This window comes from Mus caroli, unplaced genomic scaffold (genome assembly GCF_978045245.1).
Source record: "Mus caroli unplaced genomic scaffold, Mus_caroli_1 scaffold_4, whole genome shotgun sequence".
Lineage (NCBI taxonomy): Eukaryota > Metazoa > Chordata > Mammalia > Rodentia > Muridae > Mus > Mus caroli.
The window spans coordinates 67,619,242-67,641,502 of record NW_028227259.1 but is presented as its reverse complement, the minus strand read 5'-3'; the positions used below and the strand labels follow the sequence as shown (position 1 = coordinate 67,641,502).

Below are 22,261 nucleotides of genomic sequence, written 5' to 3'. Positions count from 1 at the left end.
ATTGGATGGGACTGCTGGCATCCTGACAATGAAGGGTGGAATCGCCCCCAAAGAACTACTTCCAAACAGGTCCATAACACCCTTTTCCTATTAACCTTTCTCCTCCTTGTTGGTGGACTAGAAGGGAAGTTGAAGCATTTAAGAACCCCAAATAAAGTATGTTTTGAAAAATCGAAGCCTACAGATCCTGTGGCTCCGTAGCCACAGATCTAGACATGGCCCTCAGTGGCAGCACAGGCTGGGGCTTCACCACGCCTCAGGTGGCAGGGTTGGCCACTCACAATAAACTGTTCCTCTTCACCCTCTCCAGTTCTCTCTCTCTTCATAAAGCCCAAACAGTTCTGCTTCTCTCTCTCCCATCTGTCACCACACATTTGCACACTGTAGTAGCTCCTGCTACAGGGGCCCACATGGCTGGCAGGCCCTGGATGACCTCCTCCTCTGCGTTTGCTGTCTGGCATGGCAGCAAATGGGCCTCTAGGTGTCTACAGCCCACCCATGCTGTGAGGTGGTAGGCAGGTCTCTGGGGTCTTTCCCTGCCAGCACTGCCTGGCAAGGCGGGGGGTGTGTCTCTCCTTAGTTGAATTCTTAATGTCATCTTTTGACGATCTTAGAAAGTGGCAATAGCAGCTGGAGGTGGCTCAGTTGGAGAAGCACTCGCTATGTAAACATGAGGACCTGAGTTCAGAACCCGCAACAGAAGTCAGGCACAGCCAGCTGAAGAGGTGGACACAGGAGGGTCCCCAGAAATGCTGGCCAGATGGTCTAGATAAATGGTTGAGAGTGGCTGAGGAAGATGCTAGCTATCAGTACCTGCACATATTCACCATATGCATAACACACACACACACACACACACACACACTACTGCTCTTCACACATAGTGGTAATAGACTTTTGCTGAGTAGAGTTTGTGCAGAACTAGACCTGCTTTTAAGCAGTGTCCTGCGAGTAACTCTGTACAAAGTCTGAACTGGACAGAATGCATCTTGTTTGGACACAGACATATTATAACACGTAATACTAACACAATAATATAAAACCATTTAAAGTAACACAAGTATAGTTCAGGATCCACAAAGCAAAGCAATCAAATCAAAATATGCAATGTTTCCCACATCTCCAGTCAAGGCTGGTCTCAGACTGACTGAGCCTCACTAGCCCAGAGGAAATTGTCACCCCAGGGCAGGGGACAGAAGGTGGCTGTCAAGCTGTCATGATGCTCCCAATCAAACCTCTACCTCATTCTTTTCTTGGACTAAAGAGCTAAAGAGCCTTTCTTCTTGTCTGAGTTCTAAATTTCATTTATTTAAAAGATACATAAAAAAAACTTCTTTGAGATGCTTATAAATTCAGAATTTTAATCTCAGTAATATGTATTGTTATGTCATTTCAAGAAAAATATAGTGTCTTTAATAAATCCTTTTGTTAGTTTATTGTTTCAGACAGGGTCTCATGGTACAGCCCTGGCTGTTCTAGAATTCACTATGCAGACCTGGCTGGCCTTGAACTCACAGATCCTGGACCTTCCAACTGCTGGGATTAACGGCAGATATGCCCAGCTCTCTAATAAAGCTTTTGAAAGAGTTGTGATAAGACAAAGTTTACTACAGTGATGCTTCATACCCTCACCATGTTGTAAAGCTATCGCCAGAAAGCAGTTCCAGAACATTCGTCCCATAAGGAAAGCCCTTCCTCATCAGGTAGCCATATTCCACTGTCTCCCGCAGTCTCTGATGATCGAAGATCTGCCTTTTGTATGATTTTGTCTCTCCTGGATATTTCATCCAGTGCATGGCCTCCTGTGTCTGGTGCCTCCCACTCAGCACACTGTATCAGGGTTCATCTGAGTTGTAGCGCTCACCAGCCGTCCACTCTCCTATGGCTGAGTACATTCTGTTGCATGTAGGCATCCATGTTCATCCCGACATCACCTGGAGGGTGCTTGGGCCATGTCTTCCTTTTGGTTGTTATGGTTACTGCTGCTGTGACTATTTGTGGGCGCCAGTTTCTGTTTGAACAGGTTTCCAGTTTTTGGTGTAGTCAGGAGTGGGATTGCTGGGCCACACAGCAGCACTGCAGCAAGCTGCCTGTGCAGATGCGTGCTGCATCCTCACAGGGAAGGAGAGGCCGGGTTTCTCCATGTCCTCCCTAACCCTCATTTTCTGTTTTTAAAATTACAGTCATTCTAGTGGGCGTGATGCTGCGTCTCTTTTCCCTGCTTATTTGCATAATGACCAGTGATGAGGAACATCTTGTCACATGCTTGTCCTGTGTACTCCTATGATGGCAAGGTCTACTGAAATCCTTGCGTATTTCTAATTGGACTGTCTTTTTGGTGTTGGATGTCTGAATTCCTTTTATATTCTAGAACTCTAGTCCCTTGCCAGATATATAATTTGCAACTGTTTCCTCCCATTTTGAGTTGGCTTTTCACTTCGTGTAATTCCCAGCATGGCTGAACAGGTGTTTTCCTCTCACTTGACTGGGAGCGTGCTCTGTGCTTGGTTGGTGGGCCAGAGACCTCTTGGGATCTGCCTGTATCTGCTCCTCAGTGCAGGGGTTACAGCCATGCCCTGCTTATGTGAACATGGATTTGGGGGATTCGAGCTTAGGTCCTCAAGCACCCGCAGCAAACACTCAGAGTTTACTCTTGCCCACTGAAGCACCTCACGCCCCTTCACTTTCCTTTTCTTTCTTAAGACAGGACAGAGTCTCCCTATGTGGACTAGGCTGGCCTCAAACTCAGAGATTCACCTCCCTCTGTATTGGATTTAAAGGTAAACACCACCATGCCTGGCCTGGTCTGTGATATCTAATTAATGTATAGCTTATGGTTTTGTTGTCATAGCCATGAAACCACTCCTAAGTCCAAGGTCACCAAGGCCAGGTCTGTTTTCTTCGCAGTATTGTGGTTCCAATCCCTGGATTTAGATTTTTGATCAACTTTGTATTAACTTTGCACCCAGTGTGAAAGGCTCAGCTCTCTTCCCCATGTGCACATTTTTCCTGAGTGGTTTGCAGTCTTCCTGGAAACCAGTGAGTCTGGTGCACTGTCTATAGTCACTTCTGGACTTTTATTCCATACTATGGATCTGCGCACTTACTTATAAACCATACTGTTTTGATTAAGGTAACTCTGCAAAAAAAAAAAAAAATTGAAACTAGAAAACTGAGTCTGATCTCACTTCCCCATTATTAAAGATGCTTGTTTTATGGTTCCTTGTGGTCTCTTGAAACTACATATGCATTTTAGGGTTAACTTTCTCAGTCCAGCAAAGTTGTTGGGATCTTGGGAGGGAGTGTGCTGACTCTCCGTGGTGGGCTGCTCGCCCCTGAGCCCTTGCCTTCCGATCCATGAACACAAGATGCCCTTTGAGTATTTTCATCTTCCCTCTCTTAGTGATGCGCTCACCCACACAGCCACTGCCCCACGTGCTCGGTGGCATTGCTCCCTTAATTTCATCTCGCTTTTCTTTGTTAGTGTGTAGAAACATTACAGACCTTGTGAGAGCCTCCATACAGCGAGGCTACTGAAACTGTAGTTAGCTAGGGGGTGTGTGCGTGGGTTCTTTAGACTTTTTAAAGTGTGGGGTTATATTGTCAGTTATTATAGCTTTACTTCCTTGTTTTTAATCTGAAATTCCATATTTCTTTCCCTTTTCCTAATGTCTTTGGTTTGAGCAGTGCCAGAGCAGGGGCAGTTTCTGGCTCACAGGGTGACGGTTTCTGGTTTTCATCTACTATGTTGTCAGCTGTGGGTTTTCAGAAAAGCCTCTTATCAGGTTAAGGGAATTCTCCTTTTCCTAATCACCCCGTCTCCCACAAAAGTCTCCTACATGTTAATAGATATTTTAAAATTAGTAAAATAATGATTTTCTCCTCTTGCATTCTACTGCCATAAAAGATGGCATTGTTCTCCTCAGGAATTTTATGGTTATTGATGTGAGCTCCTTACTCGTTACAGAGCTGCACAGACCGTCCACTTCCTGAGTCAGCTTTTATAATTTGTGTGGAACTAGGAATTTGCCCATCTTGTTTTGGTTATATATAATTTATTGGAATGAATGCTTATTTGTAATAGATTTGTTTACAATTTACTCAAGTAATGGAACTTAATACTTAAGATGTTGGAAGTGCTTTGCCCATTTCCTTTCCTAAAGCAACACACACACACATACACACACACACACACACACACACACACACACACACACTCTATGATGATTTAAAGCAACCTTTCCTTAAATATTAAGGAGCCGGCTGGGCATGGAGGTGCATGCCTTTTATCCCAGCACTCGAGGCAGAGGCAGGCGGATTTCTGAGTTCGAGGCCAGCCTGGTCTACAAAGTGAGCTCCAGGACAGCCAGGGCTATACAGAGAAACCCTGTCTCGTAAAAACCAAAAAAAAAAAAAAAAAAAAAAAAAGAGGTAATCTGGTCCATTTAGTGAGTTCTAGGCAAGTCAGGGCTACACAGTGAGACCCTGTCTCAAAGAGCAAAACCCAAACCAAAAAAATGTCAGTTCAATAAAGAGAGACTGTTACACTCTTTAAAGAAAGCAGCTAAAATAAAGGCTATCTTAATATAAAATAAGAATATATTAACCAGAACATTGTAGTTTGAAGGATGGGACTTTAGTTTGTATCCATTTTTATATTAAGGTAATGATTTTGCTTTTAAAGGGAATTTCATACAATATTGCTGCCCAGGGCATTTTACAAACAATAAACAATTCAGACACTATTAACATTCACATATGTAATTAGAGTTTACAAATGTACAAAATTTTGAGTAACAAATGCTTTAAACTTATTTTTCAAATATTTAGCTAACATGTCCCCCCACCCCCCAGTTTCTTGATTACAAAGAAGCACAATGGGTTCCTAATTGTGTCCACAGGTGTGGAACAAGGCAGCAGAGAGAACACAGGAACAGCCAAACAATTGTGTCAGTATCAAAAGGACAAAGTCAAATAAACCTTTGTAATATAAAAGAAAATAAATCCACATAATTAAATACTAGTTAGGTGGGAGAACATTAGAGGGCATATAGCATTTATTTTCTCTACACAAACTTGCATATCTTAATGTAAGCATCCAGCTTTAATCTCAGTGACATCCTATCACAGTCGATGGATCTAGATGTAATGGAATGGCTATTTAAGTCGGACCCAGAGATCCAATCAAGTTTTTATTTGGTCAGTCTTATTTTTAATGTCTTACGTGGTTTTCTTTATTCTTGGGTTAAACCAATTTTAGTAATAAAATTCACAACTATAGCATACATAATGTCATTGTACCTGAAAAAGCTAGCTAGTATAGTCTTTAGTATGTCAGTAAAATAGCGGTTTGATTAAACGATAAAAAGTATGGAAGCTCATGTATGACAAACTTATAAAATAACAGTTTGGAAGCTTGGATGCTTGTATTGGAATAAGTCTGGACAATGTGAATCCAGTTAGTGCGGAGCACTTGTCTTCATATTGTATACAAGAGGGCGTGGTCCCAGCGCTCCGGCCTTGGCTTGAATGCACTGAGAAAGAAGCATCCATCCTGGCGCATCCGCTCCTCCATCGCTTCCACATCTTCACTGTGGAATGAGGCACTTTGTGCCTAGGAATGTGGCACCACATGCTCACTAAGAATGAATCTGTGGGAGGACTGTCCGTGTTGGAGAGGGAGAGAGCACCTCTCTCTAGAGGACAAAGAATGATGTCATATCTTCACAGTCACAACACAGGCCCCAGCTCTTCCTAGGCACAGCGGAGCAACCTGAAAATGGACAAGAGACATAGGTGTTGGATGTGAGGAAGACGCACTGAGGTGTACTGTGAGAGCAGGTGAGTGACAGGACAGCCAGCCAGACAGTTTAGCTTAGACAGCTTAGCAAATGCAATGCAACTCCTTCCTGCTCTGGGACAGTGCTGGCAGCGGGGCAGCAGTGGCTCCAGCCCTTACAATCTCACATCAGCCCCTCTATAAATGTCTGCTTATCCATTTACTAACGTAGTATAATGAAGCAGTTATTGTTTAGGTACTACAAGTGGAAGCTCACATTTGTGGTCCTTAAAACAGCAACAGATATAGTAGCAGCATCTAAAAAGATAGCTGCGTGATTACAGATTACTGACTTACAGTAAAGACAAGCTAGGTTCGTTCCTGTTTATGATTTAATCTCTGCCTATGTTCTGCTTCCATAACTCTGCCTACTTGCCTGCCAGACCCATTTGGAAACCCCTAGTCCTGAACTATAACTCCCTCATCTTCCCCATGTCCAAGGCTGATCTCTAACCCTGCAATAGGGAGAGACAACCCATGTGTTTTACACAAATAAAAAAGCTTGCTTTTGGGCTGGACCTATGTATGTAGCAGATGTGTGCCTTGGTCTTCATGCGGCTCCCCCAACAACTGGAGAGGGGGCTGTCCCTGACTCTGTTCCTGCCTGTGGATCCCATTCCCCTAACTGTGCTGCCTTGTCTGGCCTCAGTGGGAGAGAATGCACCTAGTCCTGCAGTAACTTGATGTGCAGGGTGGAGTGATACCTATGGGGGGGGGCTCCCCCTTGTTAGAGGAGAAGGCGATGGGCATGGAGGGAGGAGCTGTGGGGCGGGGGACTGGGAGGAGATCGGAGGCTGATATTGGGATGTAAAGTGAATAAATAAATTAATGGAAAAAGAGCTTGCTTTAATTTGCGTGGCCATGATTTGGATCAGTGATCATTCTCTGAGCATCTGTGGGATGCCCTTCCACCTTCCGCTGAGTCATCTCATCCACTGAAGAAATAAGACTGGGGCCACATGACTGAAATCCTTTTAGACTAGGCTCTCTTTTATACTCTTTTATACTTTTATACTCTTACTGTCGTCCTTTCCCCAGGCTGCTTTGTAGTTAATCTTCATCTTTGTTTTTACTGGATTTTACAGTCAAGTAGGAAATACCTCTGCCTGTGTCTGTGAGGGCATTTCCTGAGACCCACCCTAAATGTGGGCAGGCTCAGTCCTTAGGTTTGGGTCCTGGACTGAAGTAAAAAGGGAGAGGGAGTGGGGCGCTGTGGTGTTTGCATAGCAATGGTCCCCACAGGCTCGGATGTTTTCATGCTTGGTCCCAAATTGAAAAGCTTTTTAGAAGAATTAGGAGACGTGGTCTTGCTGGAGGAAATGTGTCACTAGGAGTTGGGCTTTGAGGACTCAGTGTCTCTGTCTGTCTATGACAGGCACCAATCTTTATTGCTTTGTACTTCCTAACCTCAGACTCAGTGTGACCAGCTGCCTGATGCTTCTGCTACCATTGCTCTTCCCAAAAGATGGCCCTTTCCAGAAAGAGACATGCTTAGCTAGAAGCTAATAAGCTTGCTGCACTGAGTTCTTACTTATTAATGTAATTAGGTTTGTCATGTTTATTAAATAATAACCAGAAATTTAATATCTTCCCAAATGCTGAGTATTTAAAAATGATTACTCTTATATGGGTGAACTGTTCAGGTCTTTCTGATGACTATCCTTGCTTATTTTTTATAACACCCCTCCCCTTGGTACAGCCCTCTGTCGTCCGTCCTGTCAGCTCTACATTTGTACATCTTGTACACTGACTGCCAAAACAGCCTCTCACCAAACTAATGGTGGTTCATGATTTCTCTGCATATTTTAATTTTAATTTATACTTCAAAGGAATTTGGATTTTTGTATAAAATCAGACACTGCATCTTGGTTTCTAATATTTAGTCAAGAGGCAACTTTATCTCATTAAAAAGACTAGTTTGTTTTTATTTTATGTGTGTGAATGTTTGCCTGCATGTATGTACATGCATGTGTGTGCAGTGTCTCTAGAGTCCAGAAGAGGGCATCGGGTCCCCTGGACTTAGAGGATGTTGTGAGCCTCCATTCAAGTGCTGAAAACCATACGTGGGTCCTCTGCAAGAGCAGCAAGTGCTCTCTCTTAACAGCTGAGTCTCTTGGCCTCCACATTTGTGTGATGCCCATCAGTGTTGGGTAAAGTTGAGAGCGTCTATAGAAAGACGTCTTCAGGATAAGAGAGAGGTGAGACAGGAGAAAGGGAACGGCTACCTGGGTCCATTCGTTGGTCTGGGGGTCGTAAGCCTCCACTATGTTCAGGTAAGTCTGTCCGTCATAACCCCCGACAGCATACAGCTTGTCACCAAGTAGACACACGCCCACCGCGTCTCTGCTAACGCTCATGGATGCCACTGCTGTCCACATGTCTGTTTTGGGGTCATATCTGAAAGAAAAGTTTACAACTTGAGCTGACATTGCTCTTGAAATGTTTTGTGTGCAAACATTTGTCCTGCAAGTCTAGCCTCTGTCTCATCTCTGATATAAAGATGCTGAACACATTTTAGAGAAAAAGATCAGTATTTTCCTAAAAAACCACCTAGCTTATGGTGTTATAGCTTCATTTAGTAGATATAGCACACTAAAGAACTCAACATCTATAAACTGTCAAGGCTTCAGTGTCCCCACTGAAAATGTGGGCAAAGCTCTGTACAAGGTGACTTAAACTCTCAAATATGGTAGCTATCTACCTTTTCTTCCTCTTTTAAAACTAGAACTGCTCAATGGTGTTGTTTGAAGGGTAGACAGTTCATGCTAACATGCTATGTTGCTTTTGATGTTGTGTGTGTGTGTGTGTGTGTGTGTGTGTGTGTGTGTAAACACCTGTCTTTTCTTGGTGTAATTAATCACACTAAAGACTCCTGGATTTCCTTCCTGGATCCTAACCAGAGCAGAGCTGTAATTACCTTCTCCCCACTAAGATGAGATGCAGCTGTAGCTTAGCCGCCTTCTGCAGCAGCACCATGTCTGCCTGTTCTTAGAGACGGCTGAGCGTCATCAGAGCCTGGGTTGTAAGTTCTTGTCTCTTAGTTCTCTAAGTGAAGCACTCCATCTTTAAACAGTTAGATCCATTCTCCCTCTCTGGGACTCACTGATTTCATATTCCTCTTTCAGATCTAAAACCCTCGCCACTGCCCCACCATTCTGTGCGACCTCCTCCCCCACACCCACCGGCTCCTCTCCAGAGCTCGCCCTGTCACGCTTGGTTCTCTGGCCACACAGTTGCCCTGTATGTCCCATGTGAACCATATATTTTTTTTTCTGTTTTGGAGTGTTCACACATGATTATAGTGATGCTTCCTGTAAAATGCATTACATCCTCTCTTGTCCTTAAACTAAATTAAAAAAAAAGTGAAGACTTGACCTGCCAGCACAATCCTTACTGCTGTTAGGTCCTCTACTAGGCCTAAAAGCTGCATTTCTTACGACCAGTAAGTATAACTTGGTTAAGCCTTTAAGTCATTTTTCTTTATCATTTTCTATTATTTCATTGTATATCAAAATGGGGCCAGCCATGGCCCTGTCTTTTGCTTCCAGCCCCAATGCTTCTTTTTGAGATTCACCAAGCTCCTTTACATTTCCAGGAAGGCAGAATCCAGTACTAAACAGCTGAACAATAAATACTTGTCCAGTGCATGCATTACAGCCTCCATCCCGAGGGAATATGTGAGGATCCAGGAATCTGAGTGCACGGCTGGCAGTCAGGTAGAGAGCCAGCCAGAGAAGACAACCGAGTGTTGGCGGGACTGTGTGGAGACCACACTGATGGAGAGTCACTAGTCTTATGACTTTGTCTGGAAGGGTGGGAAACTATTTTGTTTTGGTTTGCTCTTCGCTTTCCTCCACAGGAAATTACCTCTCCACACAGTCCGAGAGCCTGGAAGTCAAATTGGATGTGGGAGCGTCGTGTCCCCCAATGGCATACAGCAGCCCGTTCCAGGTTGTGACTCCTACCCCACCTCTCCGTTTTGACATCTGGGCACACAGTGTCCATTTATTGGTATGAGGGTCAAAGCATTCTACTGACTTGAGGCAGGAGCTCCCATCTCGACCACCAACTGCATAGAGTCTGGAAAAAGGAACAAAACAGGTGGCAAAGAAGGCACAGTGCTGGGGTCAACAGGCTATTGCTGTGACAGTTCGCTGACTTTAAATGCCATTGGTGATGTAGCATGCTGACGGCACTAGGATAGAAGATGGAAGGATACCTGCTATAGCTATCTAAAACGATTTCCACGTCTGTGCCCATCAGGCCTTTACAACAAACACTAACACAAAGGACTTAGCACATGGGCCTGAGGAAATAAGAGCTTAGGCAGAAATTATTTTCTATTTTTCTTTTGTTTTGTTTTTCTGAGCCAGGGTCTCACTATGTAGCCCCTGAGAGAGTCTTAGAAGCCATTATATAGACCAGCCTTGCTCCAAACTCGAGTTCTGCCTCCGCCTCTGGAATTAAGAATCCATGGCCACTCTACCCACCATCATTTCCCTTATATCACAATTCAACCTCCCCTCCTCCCTCTATCTGTAAGTGATAACATGAACACCATGAAACAAAGAAATTAATTAGAGCCACCAAGGGTTGGACAGAAAGGTGAAACGGTTTGTATTTTGTCCTCATCCAACTGAGAACTGTGAGTGAGGACTCTATACAAATCCGTGCATTGACAGCAGACAAAGGGTAAGTAAACAGGTTTTCTTAAAGCCATGCTGCGGCCACCAGTCACCAAGATAAGAAAGAAGAGACACAAAAGTAAAGGTGACTCCGTGAAAATGATGGAGAGGATCTTTAGGGAGGCACTGAGAGATCACAGCACTGAGAGACCATAGCACGCACACATACACACACACACACACACACACACACACACACACACAGAGAGAGAGAGAGAGAGAGAGAGAGAGAGAGAGAGAGAGAGAGAGAGAGAGTCATAGTACTGAGAGATCACAGCACTGAGAGAGAGAGGTGGGGGGGGGAAGAGATATCACAGCACTGAGAGACTACAATATTTTAATTTTTAAATGTATGTATCAATGTTTTCCTTTTTCATATATGTGCATATACATACTTTGCATGTGTGTGGGCACATGGGTTTGTGGGTATGAATACATGTGTACACACGCACATGTGGAGCCTGGGCTGCTGCCACATATCATCCTCCATTGCCTCTACCTTATCCGGCACAGCAGGCGTCTCAATCAAACCCTGAGCTCCTGGATAAGGCTGGCTTTGCTAGGCGGCTTGCTCTGGGGATGCCCTGACTCTGTCTTTCCAGGCTGGAATGACAGGTGGGCTGCCATACCCATTAAATATTTGCATGGGTTTTCCAGACCTAACTGTGGTCCTCAGGTTTATTCAGCAAACGCTTTAACTGCAAACATCTTCCTGCCCACTGTAGTACTTTCAAAAGAGCATATAACTTGGAAGGTATTTAAACCACTGTTGCTGTTCAATTAATATTGGGTATTTATATTGGGTATACACTCCAGAGTAGCATGTGTGGTTCCTTAGCTGCGAGCAGTGAGGGCTGTTATGGACAGAGGTTAAAGGAAAGGCTTTGTTAACTCACGCAAAGAACTCCTCTAGCAATAATAAATCTGGTTTATCGTGACTGAAATAGAACTTCAAATATCTTCTTACTTTCCACTTAGTACCGCCACACCTACTGTGCTCCTGGGGGTGGACATAGTGGCAACAAAATTCCACTGGCGGGCCTGAGGGTCCCATCGCTCCACAGTATTCAGGTAGCTCCAGCCGTCGTGCCCTCCAACTGCATACATGGGGCCTTCTAGTACAGCCACGCCTAAAGTGGACCAGCGAGAGGGAGGGACTAGTCAGAATGGGAGTCCAGTAAGTCTGAAACACGCAATCATAACCAATCAACAATGTAGGCGACGGCCACTGCGCTCCCTCAGGGCTCTTCTGAGGTAGATGGGGCCGAACCAGCACTGTGATTCTTTTCCTGAACGTTGGAGACAGTATTCTGAAGCACACAGTATTTTGAGGTACACACGTTTGTACATGCCACCATTTCAAAGACCTTCAATCCCCAGGCTTCCATTCTTTTCCCTGTAGGACTCTGGAATCCTGGGTTTTACTGCAGCTAAGTTCGGTACCACAGCCTTGTATTTATGGGTATCATCATCAAGGAATAGAGTCAGCAAACATCTTAGTTAACGCTAAGATTCTACTTAGTAGGCACTCCATAGAACATCAGGTAAGGGCCACGCTCGTGTGGATCAATACTGTTTTACAGGACATCAGGTGTGTGCCAGCTTAAACAATAGAGCAATGGATGCAAGGGCAGAGAGAGCCAGGGACCTGAATGACACGTCAGTAGAAGCATGAGTGCCATTAGAGACCATGCACAGAGGAAGAGGAGGCACAACAACAGCCTGCTGGGGAACCCACGTTGTCTATGTGGCTGAGCAGGTAACTGACAGGGAGGGGCCGGAAGACAAGGGAGTTAGAAATAACATTCTCTCACCGTATCCCTCATCAGGACTTTAGATTTTATTCTGAGTGGGATGGAGTCAGTCAAGGATTTCTTGGGGGTTTTGTTTGTTTGTTTTGAGACAGGTTCTCCCTATGTAAACTAGGCTGCTCTCAGCCTCACAATCCTCCTTCCTCTGCTTCCAAGTGCTGGAACTACAGCTGTGTGTCACCACATCTGGTTAAGTAGAAGACTTTTTTTTTTAAAAAAAAGATTTATTTATTTCAGACACACCAGAAGAAGGCATCAGATTCTATTACAGATGGATGTGAGCCACCATGTGGTTGCTAGGAGTTGAACTCAGGACCTCTGGAAGAGCAGTCATCGTTCTTAACCTCTGAACCATCTCTCCAGTACCCCAAGCAGAGGATCTTTTTTTTTTTTTTTTTTTGGTGTTTCTAGACAGGGTTTCTCTGTGTAGCCCTGGCTGTCCTGGAACTCACTTTGTAGACCAGGCTGGCCTCGAACTCAGAAATCCGCCTGCCTCTGCCTCCCGAGTGCTGGGATTAAAGGCGTGCGCCACCACGCCCGGCGCAGAGGATCTTAAGAAGAGGTATGACATGATTGTGGCAAAAACACCTCTGTAATTCAAACCCATCAATCTTGGCCAAATTGGATAAAAAAGCCAGCATTCATATGTGACCCAAAATAGCATATTATTTCACTTGCCATATTATATACTGTGCCAACAGTACTGGCTATTGAACACACACACACACACATGCAAAATATATTTACACAGATTTAAGTTTGTACATATTATCAGTTTTACAGAATATATCTAATTTTATATGTGTAAATTATCATTCATCAAGGGCCTAGATGAAGGGCTCATTTAGTCCAACTTCTTGAATGGCAGACCTGAAAATACAGCTCAGCGGGGAAAGCCACTCCTAAATGAAGTGCCCATGTAATTCCCATACGTGAAGAGATTAAAACTTCTTAATTAGTTCATCTTCTAAGTTCAGATTATACAATTTACCTATTAAAAGCACATGGCAGCTAACATCCATTTGTAACTCTGGTTACTGGGTTTCCAACAGCCTGCATTGCATACCAATGGTGTCCATAAATGCATTCAGGTAAACACCCACATACATAAAACAGAGAATGAAAAGAAATGCCTGTGTGTGTCACACACACACACGTTATCATACTTGTTTTTCATATAATATAGAAGTTAAAGTGCTAGTTTTAACGAGCATTTAACAAGGCTATCTAATGTCAACTGCTAACACAGAGCATAAAGGCAAGAGCACGGCTTGTCACAGCGGCGTGCTTCCCGTGCATGAGCTCCATTTATGTAAGTGCTTGTGTTCTGGTTTCTGCCCCTCAGGGATGCGGGATGCTTGGGAACTGATGCTGACTGAGCCCACACACAGGCCTCCCGCTTGGTACAGAAGGGAACAACGTGTGGCATCCTGATACATGGCTTCTAAAGCAGGTGAGCAGACGCACTTACCGAGGCCGTGCCTGTGTGTGGACATAGGTGGCATCACGCTCCAGGTTTTTGTTTTGGGGTTGTAGCACTCTACAGTGTTCAGAGTCTTCAGTCCGTCTCGCCCTCCGACCACGTACAGCTTGTCATCTAAGACTGCGACGCCGAACTGTAGCCTCCTCCCGTTCATGTTTGCCACAGGAGTCCACATATTTGTACGGAGGTCATACTTCTCAATGCTTGTTGCTCCTGGACAATATAGCACAGAAGTTAGGAGACTACAAGTTCCACCCCAGCTATGTTACAGACACAGAAGTAGAATTTATCTTGTGTGTGTGCGTGTGTGCGCGTATGCATGCATATGGGCATATGGTGGGCAGAGGTTGGTGTCTGATGTATTCCTTTGTCGCTCTCCACTTTGTTTTTCTAGAGGGGTCTCCCTGAACTAGAACTCACTGTTCTGGCTAGGCTGGCTGGCGAGGGGCTCCAGCAATCCACCTGTCTGCCTCCGGAGCCCTAGGATCACACAAGTGATCTTTCTGGGGATTTGAACTCAGGTCCTCTTGCTTGCATGGTGAAGCACTTTACCGATGGAGTCATCTCCCTAGCCCCAAAGTATAAAGGTTTCTTCGAGCATCGACAGCAACACTTTTATGCTATCTTATGAAGCCCCTGCAGTACGGCCCTCGCCTGCACCATGACCTTTTTTTTTTTTAATATTTTTTTATTACGTATTTTCTTCAATTACATTTCCAATGCTATCCCAAAAGTCCCCCATACCCTCCCCCCCCAACTTCCCTACCCACCCATTCCCAATTTTTTGGCCCTGGCGTACTGGGGCATATAAAGTTTGCGTGTCCAATGTGCGCCATGACCTTTTCTCCCATCATTCTCCCTGGCATACTCCAGGCCCAGCATTAAAACATCCAGCAGGGGATGTTCTTTGTTCAAAGAGGCCAGGAAGACGCTCAGCAGTGGGCGGAAGTGCAGGGAGGGAGCCACAGGGGATTATTCTGAGAAGGCTGGCCACAGTGCAGACAGGGTTCTTGGACAGGCTGAGGGAGGCTGTCTCCCTTTTGGGATCGGATTGTTGGGTTGTTTATAGAAGTCCATGGAAAGGTCTAGGGGAAGGAAACCGCTGACCCAGGAGATAAGGGAGACAATTATTATGTGAGGTTCTGGAAGAAAGAACAGTAACAACAAAACGGGTGGAGTGGGGCTGACACCACACAGGGAGGGGGCGCGGCTAGGAGGAAGGACAAAGGTCGCCTGGGAACCATACTGTGGGAAGTGAAGGGAGTTACTACCCGTGGGGTTTACCATGGAAAATTCCAGAGCTCTTTTGCTCTCTTTCAAGATGTGGAACAGCAACAGTGGAGATTTAGGAAAAAGTGGAAAAAAGCATCACACTTAAAAAAAATCTAACTCCCACTTCCGTAGAGATTGAGTCTTTTTTCTAAGCTGCTAATTTACCAGCCTGTTCTAGCTTTATAAAGGACTGCAGTCACAGTGGACACTTACTCCTCAAGCTGGTAAAGTCAGCATCAGAGCTACTACTGCTGAACCTAAAACCAGACCGCCTGGCTCCACACCCGGCGCTGTGTTTACTTACCCTACACAGGCTAAGGCTTTTGAGACTGACACCAAGTCCCGTTCCATCTTGTATTCTCCCAGAACTACACAGAATCCCTTCTAAACACTAGCTGGTTTAAAAATATTTTTTACTTTGCATAATCTCTCTTTGTAATATTTGGCAATAATGATATTTTATTCATTCAGATTATATAGATGTGTGTAAAGTATCAAGATTGTATGGATTTGATTCTGCACTCTAACCATAACTTTAAAGTGTCCATAAAATAAAATTAAATTAAATTAAATTAAAAATCTTCCATCAAACAAAAATCTTTCTCCATTGATGAATTTTCAAGTTTTTTTTTTTGTCTTTTGTAGACTTCTGTTATAAACTGGAAAGCCAAAATTTAAGAATCTAAACTAGTAATACAAATATGCATCTATAAGTTTGTGGGTGTGTGGGGTGTGTGTGGAGAGACAGCACAGTGGTTAAGAGCGCCTAGCTTCAATTCCTAGCACCCACAGAATGACTGGGAGCAGAGGGAGGGTGCAGGATCTACTGCCCTCTTCTGGCTTCCACAGGCACTGCATGCCTATGGTGCACATTAGAGGAGCCAAGTCCGCCAGTGGGGCTGGAACAGGGCTGAGAGCAGAACCAGGATGAGCTGAGACTGGGAAGCACAGGCAAGTCAAAGGACTTCTGTCAGGGATGCAGGCACCACTGCAGGAGGATGGGCAGAGATCAAGTGTACAGAAAGCTCCCGTAACAACCGACAGCCAATAGCACCGTGCATGGTCTTCAACCTCTAGGAACAACTGTTCACAGAATCCAAGTTTGTAACCCAAATATTTGTGTTTAGCTTTCATTTCTATATATGTATGCATGTATTCATGAATCTTTTCTTAATTGTTTAGGATTAAAAATCACAGAAATGATGACCCCGTGGCCCCAAATATTTCAGCAGATCTTCCTCAGAGAAAACAATTCTTTTTAAAAGTCATGTATGTGGAGTGAAGTGTTCTCACTGAGCTAGATCCCTAGCCCAAACTAGCTAGTTACCTTTTCCTAATCTCATCTGTCTTTATCAGTTGGCACCATGCTGAAAGAAACAGCTTTCCTTTCCATCTGTGTCTCTGTGAACTCACGGAGACTTTGATTTGACGTTAGCTTCATTTACATTAATTACTTACTATGATGCTCAAGTTACTTAAACTCAATGGAACCTCCCAACAAGCTGTCTTCTCTACCTTTTGATCTGCCTCTTACCATGCCTTGAATATTTTCTGCCACTAAGGTGCTTTCTGGTCTCATCTTTTCCTGTCCTTGTCCCTCAACTTCTCCACAGGGCCTCTTGGTAGTGTTACTGTTACCCTCTGTTCCTCTAGATCAACCATTTCCCAATACCCTTTGTTGAATCCATCCCTCCGACTGCAAATAACGTTCCAACAGTTGACTTGCGAGGCTTTGTCCGAGGACTCTGCAGCATGGGCCGTCTCTCAGGTAATAAATGGTACTTCATTGCTTCCATGATGAGTTTCTGACATTCGATGTCATCCCGGAAAAGTGCGTTGTTTTCCATGTCTGCCAGGAACTAGAAGAGAGCAGGGTATACAGACAATGAAGACACGTAAATATACTTTTTAGTTCACTACTGCATTTTGCTGGTCTGTTTATTTCTAGGATTTCACTACATTTTTGAGGCAGGGTCTTACTATGTGGCCCTGGTTGGTCCAGAATTCATGATGTACAGCAGGCTAGCTATGGACTCCCGATTCTCCCGCTTCAGTATCTCACACACTGAAATTGCAGGCAGCAATCACCACCACGGGCTCCTGAGTGCCCCTGCCTCCTGAGTGCAGGGATGAAAGACATTTAACACCCTCCCCTGCCCGGTTTCTGTTGTTTCTGATGTAGGAACTCATATATTTTGGCTTTGAACTCTTATGTGTCCCAGGCTGACTCTGAACTTGGGCTCACAGGTGCTGAGGCTACAGGCAGGAGCTGCCCCAACCAGATTATTGGTGCCTTCACTGCACGCTCTGAAATCTGATATTTCGGTTTCCCCCTCATCAAGTTTCACAGTTTTCTTGGCTATTTGAGGTTTAGTTTTCCATGTTGGTTTAAGACAGAGTCATCTAGTTATCTTGATTTTCTTGGCTTTCTGGTGTGAATGGTGCTAAGTTCTTTTATTAGTTATGGAGAATACACATTTTGTGATATTAGGTCTTTCTGTTCAAGGAGCCTTCTCACTTGTATGACTTTCTTTACTGTCTTTTCCTTCATTTTATTAAATCTATTCTTATATATGTAATTATTTTTATTGCCATTTTATTTTTCTGGTCATTTTTTTTAACTTTTTCTTTCTTCTTTCTTTCTTTCTTTCTTTCTTTCTTTCTTTCTTTCTTTCTTTCTTTCTGTTTTGCTGGAGAAGGAAAAAAAAATCTCATGATGACTGGAGCTTGTATTAACCTGGCTCTTTACCACACTCCTCAGCTCTAGCTGTTATGCATTCGCCCATCATCAAGTAGGGATACTTTGACATCTTCTTCTGAGTGGACATCAACTCTTTCAGTTTATGGCATTATATTGCCCAAACCTTCAATGTAGGGGTAAATAGCTGGATAAAGTAGAGCCCCTTTGCTTCTGGCTGGAGTTAGGTGGTATTGGTGCTTGTATTGCAGACAGTAGTTGCTACAGTGTGCACTGTGTGATCCATCTTTATTTAAGCTGCCTCCTTCTCTCCCTGCCTTAGTGTTCAAATTAAGAACTGCTACCAATTTTTCCTCAAATATTTTTCACATATCTATTGATAAGAGCATATAATTTTTTCCTTTGTAGCTAGTGATGTAATGACTCCCTTGATGAGAACCTGGTAGTTGCTCTTTTGTTGTTGTTCTTGGGAAATTTCCCTGTCCGTGGTGTATACCCTTTAAAGCGCAGCATACGCCCATCACCGTGTAAGCAGAGGATGCGCATCAGACTTGATCCAGTTGGATGATGTTCAGTAAGTGCCTCAAATGGAAAGGTTTGCAGTCTTTCTTCCACCTGAGGCAGATCTCAGAGCCCCGATCCTGTTAACTGCCACACCCATGCCACTTCCTGTCCCGAACATTAATTTACTCATACAGATTCATCTTGTCTGTGTATTTCATGTAAACAAAACCAACACGCCCTCTATGTCTTGCTTATTTTATTCAGCATATTCTCTAGGTTTGTCCATGGTGCAGCATGTTTCAGTCTTGCTTCTTTGCTGTTGAATTATTATTCAGTTCTTGTGGTTGGCTCTGTTTTACTCTCCATCCAGCAACTGATGGATACTTTGTTTGCTTCCTGTGTGGAACAACTATAGGGCCGCTAAGAAAGTTGTGTGCACATCACACAACTGTGTGGACATATTTTGATTTCTCTTGGGTAGATCACTAGGTAAAATACCCTTAACTTTTAGGAAACCTCCGAACTGCATTTTGAAACATCTCTACCATACTTTCATTGCACTAGCACCCTGAGAGGTTTCTGTTCCCACACACCCTCACCAACCAAGCCCATTTTAGCCAGCTGGGTAAGTAGAAGGTGGGTTCTACTTTGCATTTCTTTAATAGCTAATAATTCTGGGAATATGTCCAGGCATTGATAACTGAAGAGAGCCAAAGTTTCCGATAAAGGTTACCATTTAAAAACAAAAACAAAAAGCTGTGGCATTTGGTAAGCATGTATCATAAGCCAAAGGCAAACTCCTCCCAGTAAGACACAAGTCTCGTGACTTGGGCCTCTTCTTTCCCCATGCTCACAAACATAAACTCACCACAGCAGTCATTAGTGGGTATGCATTGAGTTGGCTTATTTAGATTAATGTTACTGTTTGTATTACTTTTGATACAATTACCCCAGTGCTTTCTAAATAAAAATAAATGTGAGATAAAATATAGGAAGTAATGTCTCAGGAGATCATATAGTAACTGCAATATGAAGTAAAACATATTTCTTAACAGGCTGGTAAGTTCTGTAGTTTATTAGAAATGAGATTAGTTATATTTAAGTAAAGAAGTGAGACTAGAAAAATTATAAAGCAATTAATTCAAGAACAACATTAATCAAGTATTAGTGTAGCAGGTTTGTTATTGTTCAGGAAATTATTATGATAGGCTAAACTATAAAATATTGATTCTAATATATCTTGCATTTATAGGAATTCCAAATGTCTGCCATAAACAGTGGCAAGTTATTAAAATATAAGTATTTACAGAGACGGACGTGTTGGCTGTGCAGATTCTTATCTTCATTCCTGCATTTGCTTCTCATGACTCCGGTCTCTAAAACTGTCCCCTCACACACACAGAATGGCTTATCCACGCTGCACAGGACTTGGTCAGCTCTAACATGTGCCTTCCCTGTAGCATCACTGATTGTAGTACTTCTTTCTTCTTGAATTTGAGTCAATTTTCAGTAGAACTCCACCCAAGAGTAAAATAAAATGGCCACCAACACTTCCTTTTTGATTATCCAGTTTCTTTGGAAAGTCACATAAAATGATCAATCGCTTAGGAGACTTGGGACGGCTCTGCTGGTAAAATGCCTTCTACACACGTATGAACTTGAATTCAAACCTCCAGTTCCCCCACAAAAGCCAGGTACCAAGGCATGCACCGGTGACTTCAGCACTGGGTGGGCCGGACACAGTGGCTGCTCGCTGGCCAGGTGGTTTAGCCATAATGATGAGGTCCTGATTCACTAAGAGATCCTCAGGAAAGGTAGAAAGTGGTCGAAAAAGACAACTCATGTCGACCCCTGGTCTCTGCATGCACTCACACATTCATGCATGTGCATCTACAGAGACATGTGCATACATACAAACAAATATACACAGCACATACATGTGTGTGCACACACACACACATAAGCAAAATCATTTTTTAAAAGATCATTTTGGGGTTGATGAGATGGCTGAGTGAGCAAGGTCCTTGCTGTGCAAGTCTGGTGAGCTGAGTTCCAACCCTGGAGCCTATGTAAAGGTAGGAGAGAACACACCTCGTGAAGCTGTCCTCTGACCTCCACATGCACACTGTGCCATGTGCCCCTCCCCCACCACACACGGACAGATCCACACACGAGTAGTAAATTAAAAAATGTAAAAAGATCACTTGGGTAGCATGTCATAAATATGCATATCATCCCGTCCATCACTTACAATGTCTGCTGTTGGTGGCACTATAATAAGTGAATATTTGGAAGCTGAATCCCTTCTAGCTAGGGCTCAAAGGACTTTGTCTAATATGATGAAAATCTCATTTATATGGGGAAAACATGATTCCACAAGTGTAAATGCTCTAGGTTATTATACCTGGTCTCAGTTCTAAACATAGTCATTAATTACTTGACAGGCACTTGACAATTTTAATAATTGTTATGTTTTTTAATATGGAAAACATACAGAATCTAACTTCAGAATTCTACTTGGTAATTAATTGTGTAATTCTGTTTTTCACTTTTATCATAAAAATCCAAATCCAAACCCTTAGAACTCAAAGGAACTCGCCCGTAACTGGAAAATCTATAACAACCCCCACCCTGGGAAATCTATTACACCCCTCCCCCATGACTCAGGGAAGACTGTGGAAGGGGGCCAGAGAGATTATAAAAGCCAGGGCTGACGGGAGATTGCCACAAAATAGTGAGGTGCGGACAAGGCAGGGCCTTTACACTCAAAAGCTAGCACAGCTGTGGCTGCCTGCACAAGCTCAAGCGCCAGCTGGTCAGTACTCCAGCATGGACGGAGGACAGCCCATGAGGCTCTCCCCTTAGCGGAGGGGCTTTAGGCAGGTGACAGCCACCGAGGGAGGCACAGTCAGTTTTCTACAGCTATGTGGAGCACAAGAGACGCCCATGAAACTCCTCTCTCTGTCTCTGTCTCTGACTGTCTCTGTCTCTGTGTGTGTGTGTGTGTGTGTGTGTGTGTGTGCCTGAGCTGGGGTAGGGTGGGGTGGGGTGTGAGCCCATGCCTGCGCCTATGTGTCCCTTGAGGAGGGGGGGGGGCAACAGAGTAAAAGTGTTATATAGTGCAACCTACTATTATCATTTTAAGAAAGGAAAACAGCTCAGAGCTCAGAGGCCAAATAACTATTGACATTGTGTGAGGCACTGTAGCCAACTCAATCATATTTGCTCCTGCATTACTACCTCTCCCTCATCATGGACAGGGTCTTAAATCTGATGGGCCCTCAAGTCCGTGGTTTTTAGGGCCCATCTCACAGAGTTCTGAGATGAGGTCTAGTTATTATTTGTAATTCAAAACGTTCACAGGTGATGCCGAGCCTACAATTCAAGAACCACTAAGCTAACCTACCAGAGTCCCCTCCTTGTCTGTCTTCTGTGTAGCATCTGATGACAATAACACTTGCTCCTCCTCAGACATGGGATGGAGTTGTAGTAAGGAACTCTCTCATCCTTTGGTAGGTTGCTAACGGCCACAGAACTTTACCTTTCCCACAGCCCATCCCTGGTACTTTTCCATTCTCCCTGGCCAGAACCATTCTTTTGCTTTGGGTTTCAACATGCTGGTAAGTTTTTCCATTTTTCCTCTTAATATTGTGAGGATTTAAGATTTAAGGTGCCAAGCAATTTTGGGAAAATGGTTCTCCATTCCCCTTCCCACACTACATGTTATCCCTAACTCTGCATTCTTTGTCTCGGATGACTTCACCTTCTAACCACATTCCACACACAGGGTGACTCTGGGCCCTTCTAACCCAGTCATTCAGTTTCGTCAGTTTCTGGTCACTTCTCTCTAGCACTGCCTGAGTGTCTACTTCGCCTGGCTGAACTCTGACAGCCTTTCTAATGGGTTTCTAGTGTTGACCCTGATTTTCCGCAGTGCACTTATAGTGTTCTTGCCAAACAGAGTTACAT

At 43.9% G+C, this 22,261-nt stretch overlaps 1 protein-coding gene across 3 annotated transcripts in view; it reads right to left on the bottom strand.

Moving 5' to 3' along the window:
• Positions 1-4,607: 4,607 nt before the first annotated feature.
• The window catches only part of Klhl5 (kelch like family member 5), a 59,911-nt gene continuing 42,257 nt past the window's right edge, over positions 4,608-22,261 (bottom strand). Inside the window, exons 6-11 of one of the 3 annotated variants that reach the window (XM_021163071.2) lie at positions 16,763-16,949; positions 13,807-14,031; positions 11,492-11,654; positions 9,707-9,919; positions 8,065-8,236; positions 4,608-5,773 (exon numbers count right to left, since the gene is read on the bottom strand). In XM_021163071.2, the coding sequence (XP_021018730.1) occupies positions 5,717-5,773; positions 8,065-8,236; positions 9,707-9,919; positions 11,492-11,654; positions 13,807-14,031; positions 16,763-16,949 (1,017 nt within the window). In that variant the 3' untranslated portion in view covers positions 4,608-5,716. Of the gene's footprint in view, positions 5,774-8,064; positions 8,237-9,706; positions 9,920-11,491; positions 11,655-13,806; positions 14,032-16,762; positions 16,950-19,430; positions 20,358-22,261 lie in introns of those variants that run through there. The other 2 variants (XM_021163073.3, XM_029477760.2) reach the window with 2 other exon arrangements.